Source organism: Equus caballus, chromosome 18 (genome assembly GCF_041296265.1).
Source record: "Equus caballus isolate H_3958 breed thoroughbred chromosome 18, TB-T2T, whole genome shotgun sequence".
Classification (NCBI taxonomy): domain Eukaryota; kingdom Metazoa; phylum Chordata; class Mammalia; order Perissodactyla; family Equidae; genus Equus; species Equus caballus.
This window is the reverse complement of record NC_091701.1, coordinates 76,042,178-76,060,396: the sequence shown is the minus strand read 5'-3', so window position 1 is coordinate 76,060,396 and position 18,219 is coordinate 76,042,178. Positions and strand designations below refer to the sequence as shown.

At 40.0% G+C, this 18,219-nt stretch overlaps 1 protein-coding gene across 1 annotated transcript in view; it reads left to right on the top strand.

Annotated features, from left to right (window-relative positions):
- The first annotated feature begins 331 nt into the window (after window positions 1–331).
- The window catches only part of KCTD18 (potassium channel tetramerization domain containing 18), a 33,528-nt gene continuing 15,640 nt past the window's right edge, over window positions 332–18,219 (top strand). Inside the window, exons 1-6 of the mRNA XM_023622320.2 lie at window positions 332–496; window positions 2,840–3,075; window positions 4,634–4,845; window positions 6,974–7,167; window positions 8,245–8,339; window positions 17,003–17,105. Of these exons, the coding sequence (XP_023478088.2) occupies window positions 2,916–3,075; window positions 4,634–4,845; window positions 6,974–7,167; window positions 8,245–8,339; window positions 17,003–17,105 (764 nt within the window). The 5' untranslated portion in view covers window positions 332–496; window positions 2,840–2,915. The remainder of the gene's footprint in view (window positions 497–2,839; window positions 3,076–4,633; window positions 4,846–6,973; window positions 7,168–8,244; window positions 8,340–17,002; window positions 17,106–18,219) is intronic.

The following is an 18,219-nucleotide window of genomic DNA, read 5'->3' as shown; positions in this document are numbered from 1 at the left end:
GGCCCTCACCTGGGGGCGAGAAGACCTAACTCACGCTAACTCTTGTCACTTATTAATCGACTCTGGACAATCTGTTTCTTTCTTCTTGTGTAAAAGCGGCCTGTGAACGGACAAGACCGTTCCTCGGGGGATCCAGCCCACGTCTCTCTGCCAGGCCTTTCCTTTTCCTGCAGGATACAAAGACCCCCAGCTCGGGCTGTCCTCCCCGCGCAGGCGGCGGCGGCCGGCGGGGCGGGGCCTGTCCGGGGGCGTGTCCTGGGCGGGGCGGGGCGTGCCGGTCCGGGGGCGTGTCCTGGGCGGGGCGGGGCGGGGCCTCCCTCGCTCCGGCGGCGGGCCGGCGGGCCGGGCCGCACGGGGGCGCCACTGGGGCCGCGCTGCCCCGACTTGCCGAGAGTTGCCGAGAGCTGCCGAGGGGCTGAGGGGCCGGGGAGGCGCTCACTTCCGCGTCGGGCCCGGCGGCGTCCGGCGGCCGTGCCGAGGGCCGGGCGGGCCGCAGGTCAGTCGGGGAGGCCGCGGAGCCGGCCCCGCCCGTGCGGAGGAGTGGGGCGCCGGGTGGGCCGCGGGCCCGGGAGGCGGCGAGGCGCCCCGAGGAAGGGCCCGGGCCGCGCCGGTAACACGGGTGCCCCGGGCTGCAGGCTCGGGCTGCGGGCCGGTTCGGCGTCCCCAGGCCGCGGGGAGACCCCGGCGTGGCTTTCTGGTGTCCCCGCCCCTCGCCTTCGTCCCCGGTCGTGGGAGGAATGCGAGTCTCTCGAGCGGTTTCCAGAGCGCGGCCCGCGGGCGGACTCCGACCGCTCCTCAGGCTTCCTGCCCCGGACCCGGTGCCGTGGCCCGGAGTCTGCCTTTTCAGCCAGCTCCCTGAGGGTTTGATGCGGGTGGCCACAGCACCGCACTTGGGGACACTCCCCCAGAGGGCAGGGCGCGTCCGACCCCGCAGGGAGCCCGAGTGGGTGCATCTGAGGATGGGGCGCCGTGACCGGCCTTGAGTGGTGATGGTCCTCTGCCTCAGGAGAGGCTGAGGCGGGGTACCTCTTAAGTCCCAGCGCTCAGGGTGCTGCTGTGTCCCTGTCGCTACCAACAGGAATCTCCCGGGGGACAGATGCCGGGGTCAGGAAGCTCAGGGTGAGACCGTGCTGAAGGGGGCCGTGCGGCGGGAAGACCTTGGAGTGGGTCCTGCCGATCGGGATCGGGGTAGCCTAGTGTGGGCCCTGCACACATCACTGTTTCTTTCCTCAGTGTCCTCATCTGTCACCACGGACAGTAATTCCCTTCCGATGAGGCTTTTGTGTCAATTGGGTAATGTCTGTCAAGTGTCTCCTACAGTGGCTGGCACGTAGTAAGCATTGAGGAAGTGGGAATTATTGACCGTGATACAGGCCCTGCCTTCCTGGGGTTTATAATTCCCTAAACCAGGGATTAAACGCGTGGGATGAAATGCAGCAGAGGTACAAAGTGTGTTAGGAGAGCTGTGCAAGTATTCGAACTGGCGGTGCTGGGGACGGTCATGACAGTAGTGAGGTTTGCCTGCAGCTCTGAAGAATAGATAGGATTCCAGGGCGCTGGTAACTGGGGCAGCTGAACCGGCTCCATTCGGTGCCTCAGAGGTGCTTCTCTCACATGGTGGTTGGGGCTGCTCCCGGGACTTCTAGACAGTGCAAGAAGTCACATCCATGAGTGGTGTTTGAAGCCCGCACCGTTGGTCCATAATAGATTGTCTAATGACGGTGTTTGACACACATGGCTCTCAACTCAGACTCTAATGGTCTCCTTCCCCATTTAACTGGAGACTGGCTAAACTGGAGCATCCATGAAAGAATCTTAGTTGATTGCATAAGTGAACGTGAATTGCCGTGGATGTAGTTGAGCATTTTGAGAGCCGTTTTACACTTGCTGTGAAATGTGCAGATACATCGGGAATACCTTTTTCATCACAGTATTGTTTTAGGTTCCGTACAAGCACCGCAGTCACCTGTGGTTCATCCATCTCCAGAATGGATTAAGAAATCAGATCCTTAAAACTTCCCTAAAGCTTCAGCCATTTTAGAGTGAAGAAGCCAGATGCTTTAGAGGTGGTATTTGTTGTTCTTCTGGACCAGTCTGGCTACTGGTATACATAGAATTCTATTCTCAGTCGATAAATTATTTATTCTTTAGTTACCTAAGTATTACGATTACTGTCGTTAATAATTTCTGCTCTTATATTTTGTTGGATCTCCAGAGCCAGTATCAAGTCCCTCAGTATATACCTTATGATAAAGTTTATGGCATTATAGATATTATTCCTCAAGTACTTACTCTGAGCTAGACACTGTTCCATATGCTTTTTATATATTCTATCAGTTATTCCTCTGATAGTCCTTTGAGGCAGGCACCAGTCCCACCTCCATCATTTTAGAGATGAGGAAACCGAGGAAGATATGTATTTGCCCAGGGTCCCAGAGCTAGTAAGGGCTGGAGGCTGGGAGCCCGATTCCATGCTACATGCCGATGCCCTCTGCAGACTAGACAGCTCCCTCAGACTTACTATAGTTTAAAAAGATCTGTGAATATCAAAGATCGTAAGCACACCTTACCTTTGCATTATCTTGTTAAATTCATTAAACAGTCATTTCAGCAGCTATGATTTGGTTGGTAGTAGTTTATTATCATTTACAAATCCTCTGAGCCAAAGTTTTCCAGCTTCTCAGCATATCTCAAACTTCTTTCGTATTATATAAAATCCTTCAGTTCAATATTGCCAGTGCTGAGGAAGCGATTTAAGTCACATTAAAGTGTATTTATTTTATTTTCTATTTAGTGTACTATTGGAAATGTCGGTGGTGATCATCCTTTGTTTTTACAGAGGGGGACCGGGACGGCCCTTGTTTTGCATTTTCTGAAAGTCTTTCAAGACAGAAATTCAGGTGTTGGTGGGAGTGATGGAAGGTCACAAGGCAGAAGAAGAGGTGTTCGATATTCTTCGACTGAACGTGGGGGGCTCTATTTATACAGCCAGGCGTGAGTCCTTGTGCCGCTTTAAGGACTCGATGCTGGCGTCCATGTTCAGTGGTCGTTTTCCTCTAAAAACCGATGAATCAGGTAAATATCTAAAGGCTGTAAGCATGCTCATGAATATTATTAAAATAGGGGTCTAGTTTAAATTCCTTGATTTTCCTAATTACAATGGAATGTGTTAGATTAGTGTATTAATTACTGAGATCCTTAGGACTGTACAGAGACTCATTAAGTACATGGAGAAATTAAATACCAGTTTCTAGACTCTGTGATGCAGTCACTAAAAGTTGACAAAAAGCAAATGTTCATCAAGGCCAACCGTGACCTAATTATGGGGATTAATTATATTTTGAAAGTTGTAATATTCATGCAACTCCATGAGTAAAGGTATTGAGACTGATTAAATTTGTTAGCTTCTCTCTGTGTTCTTCAAGTTAAAAAGCTGCCCTCATAGCTGACAGGGCAGTCACTGTCAGAGTAGAATTGGCATTAAACTCACCACCTGGGCTGGCTGTGTAGACTTGTGTGGGCTCACGTGTACGCCCGAGAAAATGTCAGGGCAGTAATGTCGGTTACCGTCAGTCACTCAGGGTAGAGGGCTGAAAATCGGTGTTTCAGAAGAAACTGTAAAACGCAAAGCTAGGGTTCTGGGGCTGCTCTCTCTGCTTCTAGTGCTCTGGGCTTCACTGAACCTACCACTGGTAGTAAAGAATCTTCAGCAAGGCAAGTAAGTCTTTATGCACATCTTGGGGGCTCTGGGGCTCATAGAACCCCTCTTGCTTCTCTGTTAGAGGGGCAAGATTGAGGAATCTTGAGCCTGAGGGGCTGTTAGCAAACCCTGGGTCTTGAGAGATTTCTTTGCCACTTGCATGGCAGCAGAAAGAATGGAAAACTCGCTGATGGCTAGTGCCCAGGGCTGGGGTCCACTTGGGTGGAAAGGTTGCTGGTGAAAGACTGGTAAGCGGGGAGTGAGTTTTGTTCTGTACCCCCAAATTTTACTGTCTTAATCCCTTCTTTTCTCAGCTAATCAAGGGAGAAAAGGAATTATTGAGTAAACTCACACAGAAGTAGCTTTTTTTTGATTCTGCTAACTTGTCTAAGAAAAGGCTTTTATCATAAAGTAGTACCAACATAACACTTTTTAAAGTTTAGTTTCATATAGTACAAAGGGACTAACCTAATAAGTCCAAGTATCTGGCATGCCTGGAGCTAAGAAGCCTGAAGCTGACTCGTAGTGTCCCTGACATACCAACACTGGACATAGTAACGAGCACCCCACATGCCCCCTTGGGGAGGGGCTCTGTACACCTTTCCTGGCCCAGCTGGGCTGGGGTTAGGGGTAAGCTTGTTTCTACCAGCAGGCTGAGGTCTCCATGGCTTTTGCAGTGACCATAGTGCAAATATGGTCATTACATCCAAAATTCCAAGTGGAGCTCAGAATACCTTTTCCTGTGTGGTAGGTGAGAATACAGAGGATTACCAAATTTGACTAAACCTATTTGAACACTAGGTATTAACTTTCTTGTGAGAAAGAAACATTTCTAATTGTAGAGGTCTTCAGTGTGATTTTAGTTGGACACGTTGAAACTTTATCGTGGTCGTATGCATCTATGTAATCATTTTTGAACTGAATGTTTTCTAGGGGCTTGTGTTATTGACCGAGATGGACATCTATTTAAATACCTTTTGGATTATCTTCATGGAGAAGTTCACATTCCCACAGATGAGCAAACCCGCGTTGCTCTGCAGGAAGAGGCTGATTACTTTGGCATCCCTTATCCGTACAGCCTGTCTGACCACTTGGCCAATGAAATGGAGACATATTCTTTAAGGTCAAATATAGAACTTAAAAAGGTCTTGGCATTTTCCTAAGTTTTAAAAAATATATAAGTGTACATATGTATATGCATTTATTATGCACAAAGCAACATGTGTTATTTTGCATAGTTTATGTTGCCACATAAGTCAGACATGAGACAGTTTTACTTTTGATAATTTTTGAAGACATGTTTCTTAATTACTACTACTCATTTTTTAAGGCCAATATTCTATTCTAGGAAAGCTCATTACATCACCACTCAAAGGTTTATGGAGTTTTTATTCCTCACTGAAGGTTTAACACTTTTTGATGGGTATTTTTGCAGAACTACTCTGCTCTTGAAGTTCTTTTTAAATTAAGAGCAATACTGTAGTATGTCAGGGTATAGTGGTATTATTTTATTTACTGAAATAATTTTTTAAAAGAATGGTCATGATAAGTAAAAGATTGTATAAAATCTCTTACCTGATTTAGAGAATGTAACAGTTTGTTACTAAGTTAAAACATCAGTTTGATGAATTCACTTTGAGATCAATAAATCTTTCTTTAAGATGCTTCTATTTTGTCACATTTTAAATATCTTTACATGACTTGAAAAACTTCATTATTTGTTTCTGTCTTATTGATAAGTATTACATTTGCTATTAATTAGCATATTTGGGCATCCAAGCAAAATATTTTTCCTAGGTAATTGTTAGTAGTAGAAACTGACCTAAATTGGTTTGAATTTTTGGTTTGGATGTCAGAGTTCAGGAGAGCAAGCTGACAGTATGGTTATTAGGAGAGCAGCATGAGGAGAAAGTTGATTTGGTTCCACATCTCGTCAGGAATTTGCATGGTTGTATGGGTTCTGCTACTGAAGCTATTTATAATTTGAGTTGTCAGTCTTTTGGTGCTATTCACCCCATCTGCAGACTGGGGCTAAAAAAGCATATCTGGAAGATTGAGGTGGGTTAACATTCATCTTCTCAAGTCCCAACTCTGTAGTCTTTTATTCCTGGTTTGTTACAGCAAGCATACATTCATTCTGTCAGCCAACACATGTTTATTTCAAATGCTTTTGGCATATGGAGCACTGTTCTAGGGACTGTGTGGGACACAAGGAAATACAACATACAGCTCTAGCCCTTGAACAGTTTATAATATAGTTGGGAATTCTACAGATGGGCAAGTAAAGTTAAAAACCAATACTGGAGTTAGATAGTAATGTTAAATGAAAGTGCAAGACATGTTAGGGTCCTATTTTCCTTCACTGAATCAATAAATCTTAAGCATCTCCTTTGTGTCGGGCACTATTTCAGGCACTTGGGAGACAAAACAAAATAGACAAAAGTGCCTGTCCTCAGGGCGCTCAACACCATTCCTCCCAGGGAAGGCCCTTGCTGCCCCCTGGGCGAGGCCCTCCTGCTTGTGCCCCTTTGTACCCTGTAGGTCCACTGGCAACACTTTTTACACGGTGTGCTGATGGCGTATTTGACGTCTGTCTTCTGCATTAGCTATAAACTCCAGGAGGGCTGGGTGCCTGTTTTTTGCTCCTCAGCATTGTAGCTCCAGGACCTCAGACAGTGCTCAGCGTATAGTTGGTACTTAATATTCAAATGAATGAATGACTAGGTAGATAAATGCCGTATGAGTCAGACAGTATGTATTGAGTTCATATATTCATATCTTTCAGTGTAAAAGAACAAGTTAATCTGGTTAACCCATGATTAGATTTGAAGTTAAAAATAAGCGTCAACCATGGGGCTAGTCAGTAGAAGGTGAAAGGAAGATTGAATCAAATGGGAAATTTAGGAGGAAATAAAGGGAAAAGAAAAAGGTCTGACTTTTAGTTATTATATGAACATTTTAAAATTAAAAGTGATGTTGGTAGTGACGCTAAAGGAGGAAGAAATAAAATAGAATTTCCACATGGAAAAAGATCCTCTCGCTGAAAAGGTGCTGGGTTTTGGGTGGTGCTTTTTGTGGTTTGCTCCCCCCCACCGCCAAATTCACAAATGCATATGTGGTTTTTAAAGGCACGAAGACTGGGCTGAAATTTATAATCTTTTTCTTTCTCTTATGACCAACTGAAATTTCAGCGTTACGTGAAAGTAATAGAGCAAATTCTTGTTTGCTTTACGCCAGAAGTAAATTCAAATTTTATATATTTTTTTGCTCCAGGCTTTAACAGACTTCTGTGATTCATATGGTTTAGTTTGCAATAAACCAACAGTTTGGGTTCTGCACTATCTTAACACATCTGGTGCAAGCTGTGAGAGTAGAATTATTGGTGTATATTCCACAAAAACTGATGGAACAGATGCTATTGATAAGCAACTGGGAGGACGAATTCACAGTAAAAGCATTTTTAAAAGGTATGTCCATATTTAAATATGAAAAGAATCAAAATAAAGTCTTGGTCTCTTCTAAGAGGTGTTATTGAATGGAATATGTGGTTGACTAGAAAAGACCCTTAACGTCTTTCCACAGACGGAGTAAGGCCTTATAGCTGTCGAGATAGGCCTGCTACTTGAGAAGATTATAATTAAGACTGTTTCACATACATATGAGCTAAAGGCCATCTACGTGGTGGTGCAGTGGTTCTCAACTGGGAGTGGGCATCAGAATCTCCTGAGAGGCTTTACAGACAATGAAAGAAAGAAAGAAAAGTCATATGCCTGGGTATCTCCCCTAGGCTGTAGTCCGGGCTCAGAAACATGGGCCTCGAAGACAGCAGTTTCATTGAGTGCCCTGGGCTGCGGAGTCCTGTTCTGAGAAATGAAAGACTTCCCTGCTTCCTCCCAGCGTTAAATTCTATGACTTGAACATGTTAAATTTGTAAGGGTCATTCTCTTAATATTTATCCTGTAATCGTATTTATACTGGTCAATTCACTTAGCAAAATTTTTTTTTAATTCTCTGGGAGATTGGATTGAGTCATATATTAGTGACGAGTGCATGACCACATGAGCTTGCTTTTTAGATTGTTAAATATGTCCTCATTTTCTGAATTCTTTATAGGCGAGGATGTTTCTGTATAAAATATAAGTGCCTGGCACAGTGCTAGGAAAGTTTTATTCAAAGTTGTCTTTTCTAACTTTACTGGAGTTAGGTGATTTTATAGAAAACTTATTTTAAAGATTTGTTGATTTGTCTGCATGGTCTATATTTTGGAATTAACATATACTTTACCATAGTAAAATGAGGTCAAATGTAGATTAGTATATGAGTATAGTATATTACACTCATATAGTATATAATATTATATATATACATATATATACACACATATGCTAAGGAGTCACAGAAGAACAGCTACGCAATGCCTACAGATTTTTTTGCTTTGTTAATGAGCACTTGAGTGTCTATGAGCTATATATACATATATATATATGCACACTCATGTTTGTACCTAGGTAGTGTATTTTCATTACCTTTTGCAATATTTCTAGAGAGGCGGGAAATAATGTTCAGTACATTTGGAGCTATTATTCAGTAGCAGAACTGAAGAAAATGATGGATGCTTTTGATGCCTGGGAAGGAAAAGGTACAGTACAATTCTTTTATTTCATGCAGAAGGTAGACTTTTCCTTAGTAAGACAAAGTAAGCTCAAATACTACATTTCTTTTTTTGAGAAATTATTTTTTTGTGTGGGTTAAGGTATTTGTCACCTCATAGTAACATTAAGGCAGTTTATTTACAAATCTTTAAACTCCATACGTTGCTAGATATTATTACTGGGTTTATCATTCAGTAACCTAAAATATGCTTCTGTTCGTAATGCTTGTTTAGTTCAATTAAACAAGAGTTCATTTAGCAACTACATTGTACCTGGCATTGTCCTAGGAACTATACCTCTAAATTAAGCATAAAATGTATAATCCAAAAAAAGAGAGAAAATGAAAATAATGCTGGGGAAGTTGTTTAAGGAGCCCTTAGAAAACAGTTAAAATAATCTTTAAATGCATGCTTTGAAATTTGACCATTTCACCAAGCTGCTTAAAGTGAGTTGATAATAATAATGCTGTTTAATGTCCAGTGTGATAAGTAGTTTACATTCAGTATCTCTCAGTCCTAAAACAGCCTTGAATGCTGTTTACCATTTTATTGATGAGGAAACTGAGTCTCAGGGAGGCCATGCCGCTTGCTTAAGGATCACAGAGGGTTAACTGTTCTATGCTGAAGTATTTTTTTTTTCTTAATTAACAATCGTGTATTGAGTGTCTGTTAGGTTCACCACTATAGTAAGTCCTAAAATTGGGTCCAAAGATAAGTAAGACACATCTTAGTCCTCAAATGCTCTTAAAAGCCAGTAGGCGCAGACATGGCAAGTCATGTAAGATTGAATAAAAGGAGAGGAAAAGGCTTTTAAGAACTCTCTTTATCAGCTGTTCTTCCTTCAGGCAGGGTGCTAGAACCAACCTTTCTTCCTTTCCTCAATTTGCCCCCTCACTTTTCCTCCTTTTTCTTTTCATATCACACCCCCAAGTATCTAGGATCAAGTATAATGAAAGAAGTGCTCTTCTCTTTAAAGAGCTTATTATTTTAGATTTAATTGACTTTGAAATACTTAGGCTTGAGTTGAGGAACAAACCCCTGGTGTTCTCTGTGTCTCCTTTTGTGTCTCTCGCCTGGCAGGCCGCCCAGGAGGCTTCTCGAGGGCCCTGGCTGGGCTTCTGTCTCCACTGACTAAGGAAGCTGGAGCGGAGAGCTGGAATCACTGACTTTTAAAAAGCGTGCAACTGATTTTAACTTTTTAGAAAGCACGTAATGAAGTATCATTGTTATTTAACAGTTCTGGGGGGCCTGTGGAAAGCCATAAGGCAGGAAACAGAATTAAGAGAAAGAACTATTGGAAAGAAGAAGACAGTTATTGTTATTTTTGTGGGCAACATATCTTTTTAGAAAACCCAAAGAATAAACTAAAGATATTTTAAATGGTGAGTTCAGTAGACTAAACCAGCTGGATACAATATAAGTAAAGAAAGCTCAGCAGCTTGCCTCTGATAGATTAATGAGAAATTATAGGGGAAAATCCCATTCACAAAGCAATAAACAAAACGAAATAACTAGGACTGCCCCGCCAAGAAACACTTGGGCCTTTTTTGAAGAAAACTGCTAAAATGTATTCATCCATCCATCCATCCATCTATCCATCTATGAAAAAGAAAACATGAAGATTACGGTGGGACATAGCATGATTCTGAATGGGAAATCTGAGTATCACTTCTTCTCAGATTAAATTATAGGTTTGACACAGTTCCTACCAAAATATCAGTGGAACTCTTTGGAAATCTTGAAGAAATGATTCTAAAATTCCTTTAAAAGAATAAACAGGTGAAATAGCCAAGAACATTTTGGGAAGAAGAAATCATTAGTGGGATGAGTCTAACTATTTGGTAGTAAAAATGCTATACATAGATTTATAGTAATAAAAACCATGTATTTCTGGTAGAAGAATAGATTCAGAGATCAGGAGTAAACCCCAATAAAACTTTATTATATTTGTAAGAATAAAAATACTATGTGATAAAATATTAAATATCAATGAAAAAAGGGTAGATTGTTTAATAAGTGAGAAATATACTTGGGAGAGAAAATAGAACTCCAGCCTCACGTCATTTATCAAAATAACCCCAGGTGGATTTATAAATGAAATATGAAACTATAATAAACTATAATGAAATGTAAGCAAATAACTGATTTCTTAATAGATAAAAATTATAAGCTTAAATCATAAAGACAAAGACTAATAAATTTGATTACATAATATTTAATATATTAACCTTAAAACAAAAAATTGTAAATAAAATTAAGGCCAATCAAAGACTTGGATAAAAATGTTACATTAATTGGACAAAGAATATCCTTGATATAGAGAGGGTTTATTTAAATTGATTAGAAAATCAGCTCAACCCATACTACAAATAAATGTGCAAGATTGATGACCATAAAATTCCCAGAAAGGGAAACAAACATGTGGCAGGAGGTTCAAACTCATTATTTATCAATGAGATATACATTAAATGAGAACTATTTTTTATATCCCAGATTAGTAAAGATCTCTCATGCATTTTGAAAGGAGTAAAAATTAAAACTGCTTTTTTTGGAAAAAATTTATCAATCAGTATATATCAATAACATCAAAATTGCTCATATTCCTTGACCCAGTAATTCTACTTCTAGGAACCTTCCTTAAGGACATAATCAAATGCAGAAAAAGGCTTATGAACAGAAATGTTTATTAAGCATTATTCATAATAGGGAAAAAATAAAAACAGTCTAAATGTCTACAGTAGAGGATTAAATACGTATTGGCACATCCTTGGGATATAGATGGGATATAGCTATTAAAATTATTTTGAATAACTTTTTACAGGATTGCTTTGACTATTGGGGTCTTTTGGTGTCCCATATGAATTTTAGGATTCTTTATTCTATTTCCATCAAGAATGTCATTGGGATTCTGATTGGGATGGCATCAAATCTGTAGATTGCTTTAGGTAGTAGGGACATTTTAACCATATTTATTCTTCCAATCCACATGCGTGGAATATCTTTCCATTTCTTTATGTCATCATTGATTTCTTTCAGTAATGTCTTATAGTTTTCATTGTGTGAGTCTTTCACCTTCTTGGTTAAATTTATTCCTAGATATTTTATTCTTTTTGTTGTGATTGTAATGGGACTGTATTCTTGAGTTCTCTTTCTGTTAGTTCGTTATTAGTGTATAGAAATGCAACTGATTTTTTTAAGTTGATTTTGTACCCTGTAACTTTGCTGTAATTGTCGATTACTTCTAATAGTTTTTCAAAGGATTCTTTAGGGTTTTCTATATATAAACTCATGTCATCTGCAGATGACGAGAGTTTGCTTCTTCATTGCCTATTTGGATACCTTTTGTTTCATTTTCTTGACTAATTGCTCTGGTCAAGACCTCCGGTACTATGTTGTATAAGAGTGGTGAGAGTGGGCACCCTTGTCTTGTTTCTGTTCTGAGAAGGATGGCTTTAAGTTTTTCCCCACTGAGTATGATGTTGGCTGTGGGTTTTTCATATATGGCCTTTATTATGTTGAGGTGCTTTTCTTCTATACTCATTTTATTGAGAGTTTTTTTTTTTTAATCATAAATGAATGTTGGATCTTGTCAAATACTTTCTCAGCATCTATTGAGATGATCATGTGGTTTTTATTGCTTATTTTGTTAATGTGGTGTATCACATTGATTGATTTGCAGATGTCGAACCATCCCTGTGTCCCTGGTATAAATCCCACTTGATCGTGATATATTACCCTTTTAATGTATTGCAGTATTCGGTTTGCAATATTTTGTTGAAGAGTTTTGCATCTATGTTCATCAGTGATATTGGCCTGTGATTTTCCTTGTGTTGTCCTTATCTGGCTTTGGGATCAGATGATGTTGGCCTCAAAAAATGTGTTAGGAAGTGTTCTGTCTTCTTCAATATTTTGGAATAGTTTCAGAAGGACAGGTATTAAATCTTCTTTGATTGTTTGGTAGAATTCTCCAGAGAAGCTGTCTGGTTCTAGACTTTTATTTTTGGGGAGGTTTTTGATTACTGTTTCAATCTCTTGTGATTGGGCTATTCAGATTCTCTATTTCTTCTTGATTCAGTTTTGGGAGTTTGTTTGAGTCAAAGGATTTATCCTTTGCTTCTAGATTGTCCAATTTGTTGGCATATAATTTTTCATAATAGTCTCCTACAAGCCTTTGTACTTCTCTGGTGTCCATTGTAAGTTCTCCTCTTTCATCTCTAATTTTATTTGAGCTTTCTCTCTTTTTTTGTTAGTGAGCCCGGCTAAGGGTTTGTCAAATTTGTTTATCTTCTCAAAGAAGCAGCTCTTTGTTTCATTGATCCTTTCTACTGTTTTTTTGGTTTCAATTTCATTTATTTCTGCCGTATTTTTATTATTTTCCTCCTTCTGCTGACTTTGGGCTTTGTTCTTCCTTTTCTAATTCTGTTAGGTGTAGTTTAAGATTGCTTGTTTGAGATTTTTCTTGTTTGTTAAGGTAGGCCTATATTGCTATGAATTTCCTCATAAGACCACTTTGCTGCAACCCATGAGTTGGTATGGTGTATTTTCATTTTCATTTGTCTCCAGATATTTTTTGATTTCTCCTTTAATTTCTTCAGTGACCCATTGGTTGTTCAGTAGAATGTTGTTTAGTCTCCACATATTTGTCACTTTCCCAGCTTTCTTCTTGTAGTTGATGTCTGGTTTCATAGCATTATGGTCAGAAAAGATGCTTGGTATGATTTCAATCTTAAATTTATTGAGGCTTGCCTTGTTTCCCACTGTATGGTCTGTCCTTGAGACTGTTCCATGTACACTTGAGAAGAATGTGTATTCTGCTCATTTTGGATGGAGAATTCTATACTTATCTGTTAAATACATCTCATCCGGTTTTTCATTTAAAACCACTATTTCCTTGTTGACTTTCTGTCTGGATGATCTGTCCATTGATGTAAATGAAGTGTTAGGGTCCCCTGCTATTATTGTGTTGTTGTTAATATCTCCTTTTAGATTTGTTAATAGTTGCTTTATGTACTTTTGTGCTCCTGTGTTGGGCGCATATATAAGTGTTATGTCTTCTTGGTGGACTGTCCCTTTTATCATTATATAATGCCCACCTTTGTCTCTCATTGTCTTTTTTACCTTGCAGTCTACTTTGTCTGATATAAGTATGACAACACCTGCTTTCTTTTGTTTACCGTTAGCTCAGAGTATCATCTTCCATCTCTTCACTCTGAGCCTGTGTTTGTCTTTAGAGTTGAGATGTGTTTACTGGAGGCAGTATACTGTTGGGTCTTGTTTTTTTTTTTTTTTTTATCTATCCTGCCACTCTGTGTCTTTTGGTTGGTGAATTCAATCCATTTACATTTACAGTGATTATTGATATATGAGGGCTTAATGTCACCATTTTATTCCTTGTTTTCTGGTTGTTCTGCATTTCCCTTGTTTCTCATTCCACGTATTTCGGACTGCCAATTCAGTTTGGTAGTTCTCTATGATGGTTTTCTCAGTTTTCTCTTTATTTATCATTTGTATCTCAGTTCTGAATTTTTTTTAGTGGTTACCATGAGGTTTGTATAAAAAAATCTTGTAGATGAGATAGTCCGTTTTCTGATAGCCTCTTATTTCCTTAGTCTAAGCTGGTTCCATCCCTCTCCTCTTTCCCTTCTAAGCTATTGTTGTCACAACTTATTCTGTTTTGTGTAGTGAGTTTGTGGTTAAAATGACAAGATTATTTTTTATGTTTTCCTTCCCTTTATCTTTAATGTTATAATTAAGTCTTTGCTAACCTTTTCTGATAGAAAGCTGCAATTTTCTGATTTTGTCTGCCTGTTTATCTCCTTGCTCAAGGTTTTGTGAATGCTTTTTCTCCTTTCAGTTATGAGGGCCTTCTTGATCATTTCTTGTAGGGAGGGTCTTGTGGTGATGAACTCCTTCAGCTTTTGTTTCTCTGGGAAAGTTTTTATTTCTCCATCATGTCTGAAGGATCTGTTCACTGTATAGAGTATTCTGGGCTGAAAGTTTTTGTCTTTCAGAATTTTGAATATATTGTTCCACTCTCTCCTAGGCTGTAAGGTGTCTGCTGAGAAATCTCGTGAAAGCCTGATAGGGGTTCCTTTGTAAGTTGTTTTCTTCTGCCTTGGTGCCCTTAATAGTTTTTCTTTGTCATTGACTTTTGCCAGTTTTAGTACTTTATGTCTTGGAGAAGGTCTTTTTACATTGATGTAATTAGGAATTCTATTAGCTTCTTTTACTTGTAATTCCAGCTCCTTCCCCAGTTTGGGAAAGTTCTCAGCTGTTATTTCTTTGAGCAAGCTTTCTGTTCCTTTCTCCCTCTATTCTCTCTCTGGAAAACCTATAATCCTTATGTTGCATTTCCTAATTGAGTTGGATATTTCTCAGAGAATTTCTTCATTTCTTTTTAGTCTTAATTCTCTCCTCCATCTGAAGCATTTCTGTATTTCTGTCATTCAGATTGCTAATTCTGTCCTCCATAATATTAGCTCTGTTATTCAAAGACTCCAGATTTTTATTGAGCTCATTCATTGTGTTTTTCATCTCTAATATTTCTGATTGGTTTTTCTTTATAGTTTCAATCTCTTTTGTGAAGAATTCCCTCTGTTCATTAGTTTTAATCCTGATTTCATTGAACTGTCTATCTGAATTTGCTTGCAACTCGTTTAGCTTTCTTATGATAGCTATTTTGAATTCTCTGTCATTTAGATAGTAAATTTTTGTGCCTTCAGGATTGATTTCTGAATGCTTGTCATTTTCCTTCTAGTCTGGATTAGTAATGTATTTCTTCATCCTATTTGCTGGGGTGGATTTCTTCTGTCACGTAGTGGTAGTATCTGGTTGTAGATTCCACTGGGGGGCTGGGGTCAGCAGCTGTGTATTCTGAGCCTGCCAAGATACCTGGTGTCTGTGCCTGACCTTTAGAATCTATGCTATCAGGGCCTGTGTGCGATTCCCTGCTTGCAACGGCAGCTTTACTAACATATGCATGGGCACTTTGGCGGGGGTCACTTGCTCTGGCTGACCAGCTCAGCTGGTGCACCAGGCAGGGTGGGGGGCACTTTTTTTCATGTGTGCACTCCCTGGGGCATTCTCGCTCTGCCCTTGCTATCTGCCCTGCTGGGGTGCTCACTTGATGAAGACACCCCTGCAAGAGCTTAGCCTCCTCTGTGTGGGGCTTTCCTATGGGCTGTGAGAGAACTTGGAGAGCAAAGGCATTCCCACGGAGAGCCACCCCTTCCGCTTCTCTTCTCAGAGCTGCACCTGGTCCTGTGCCCTACGTCACTCCCGGGGAGGGAGAGGAGATTCTCTTACCTCCTTCCACTTTCTCCTGGGGGTTCCAGCACTTCCACTTTCAGACATATGGCTGCATGGGTCTCTTAGATGTCTTTTGTGTTGTGTGAATGTCCTCTGTTGCTTTAGAAATGTCCTTTTTCTTGTATCTTGGGGGGAGAGTCTAAGGAAAGAGCTCACTCCGTCATGAGGCTGACATCTCTTTCTTTAAGTGTTTTTTAATGTGTCTATATAATTTTTTATGCTTCCTTTTTAAAAAATTAGGGGAAATTCACATAACATAGAATTAATTAAAGTGTACATTCAGTGGCATTTACTACATTAACAATGTTGTGTAAACACCACGTCTATCTAGTTCCAAAACATTTTCATCACCACAAAAGGAAACCCAATACCCATTAAGCAGTTACTCCCCATTCCCTTCTCCTCTCTGCCTCTGGTAACCACCAGTCCACTTTCTGTCTCAATGGATTTGCCTATTCTGGATATTTCGTATATATGGAGTCATATCATATATGACCTTTTGTGTCTGGCTTCATTCACCTAGCCTAATATTTTCAAGGTCCATTAGACTACAGCCTTCAATCAGAAATATCAGATTTAAAAGTTAAAATGAATTTGACTGGAATCTTAGTGTAACACATTAACTCAAATTATTCTTGTTTGAAAAGGTGCTTATAGGGTACTGATATCTCATAGTCACATAGTGGTTGCCTCTTACAGAGTGGTTCACAAAATTTACCTGATTTGATGGTCACAGCAACCCAGTGAGGTAGACAGGGAAAGTGTTAGAACCCGCACTGTCCAGTCCTTACACTACTACTAACGCTAATATTATGACTTATAGTAAAAGCACCTAAGATCGCTTGAATGCTTTGTCTGTGCCACGCCCTGTTCTAAGAATTTTGCATTTATTTACTCATTTAATCCTCACAACAATCCTAAGAGGTGTATGTACTACTATTGTCATCATTTCATTTCACAGGTGAGAAAATTTAGGCACAAAAGGTAAGTAACGTTCTCAAGGTCATGTGATTAGTAAGACAGAAGTGAGGTTCAGACCCAGGCAGTCTTCGCTTCAAAGCCTGGGCCCTTAACCAGCACACACTCAGTTGCCCAGGGCCCATATAAAATCTTGCTGATTGTAAGTGGCAGAGCTGCGGCTGGTCTGGCTCTTCCTAGACCCAGGTCATGGCTGTGCTACTACTGCCCTGACTCTTCTTAGGAGCACTTCCTGTGTACACCTCCCTTTGTCAAATGGGAGGCATGGACCTCAGACTCTTTTTGGCCAGTCTTACTTGAAAGAGTGTTGCTGAATCTTTTGCAGTAAACAGTGGCTTTCTTCATGATGGATTTTTATCTTCCAGGTGTTAGCTACTGGCGGGTGCCTCATGAGCTGATAGAATGTTGGACTCTGGAAGAGCGGCCTTTACTTGGAAGCCTGCGTCACATGGCCCCAATTCGAAAGAGGTTATCTGTGTTCTGTTGATCTTTTAAAATCTGTGACCTATATTTTTACTGCCTTTATTGGAGAAGTGAATAATGGTTCTTGACCTTACTAAGCTTATTAGTCACCTAGATGAATATTCTGCCTTACCATCAAAATATAAATCTTGATAAATGCAGTCACCAAAACTATGTAAAACCTGGAAATAATTACGTAAAACTGAGTTATGATAGATTCTTTTTTGGAGAGTGTGATTTTAAAAATACTAGTGGACATAGTAGGAATGCTGCAGTATTTTTCCCTACAGAAGTGAAATCCCGGACTCTATTCGAAGTAGTCAAAATATTTATTAGACTTAATATTTGGGATTTCCTGTGACTTATTCTTAATTCCTTTCTCCTTTTTCTTCTCACGATAGCATTTTTATTTAATGATATATTCTAGTGTTCTATGAAATTATTAGCATTAAATTCATTCTACATCTGTGCCTTTTGCTGTGTTTTAAATACATTTAAAATCATATTTCTTTTTCATGGTCTGGGTATTATTCACGGTTTTCAGATGTTCTAATTTCTTGATCATCTACTCTAGAATTTGGAATTTTAGACTGCTTTCTTACTTCTGCCCTCTAGATCTTTCATAGAAATGCAGAGAAGTTTATTCAGTTTTTAGTGGTTAATCATCTCTTGTTAAAACAGATCTTTTTTCCTAAAGGATCTCGTTTTATTATCATTATTTATTTTGTCTTTTGAACTTATAGTTAGCAAATATTATTTGGGTATAGCTCAGTGGTTCTAACCTGGGGGCAATCTTGTCCTCCAGGGGATATTTGGTAGTATTTGAAGACACTGTGGAGTGTGGGATGCTACTGGCATCCAGCGGGTAGAGGCCACTGATGCTGTTACACCTTCTAGAATCCACAGGGCAGCCCCCATAACAAAGAATTATCCACCCACAAATGGCAGTAGGGCTAAGGTTGAGAAACCTTGGTCTAGAGTCTAGTGGAAGATGTAGGCAGAAAGCAAAGCAAGTAGGAATGGTTTTATGGAGACTTTCCTCTGTGTTAGTTGTCTTCCCCCTGGAATTTTGTTAAGCATCATTTTTGTTTCATGGGTACGATAATGATAATGATGACTT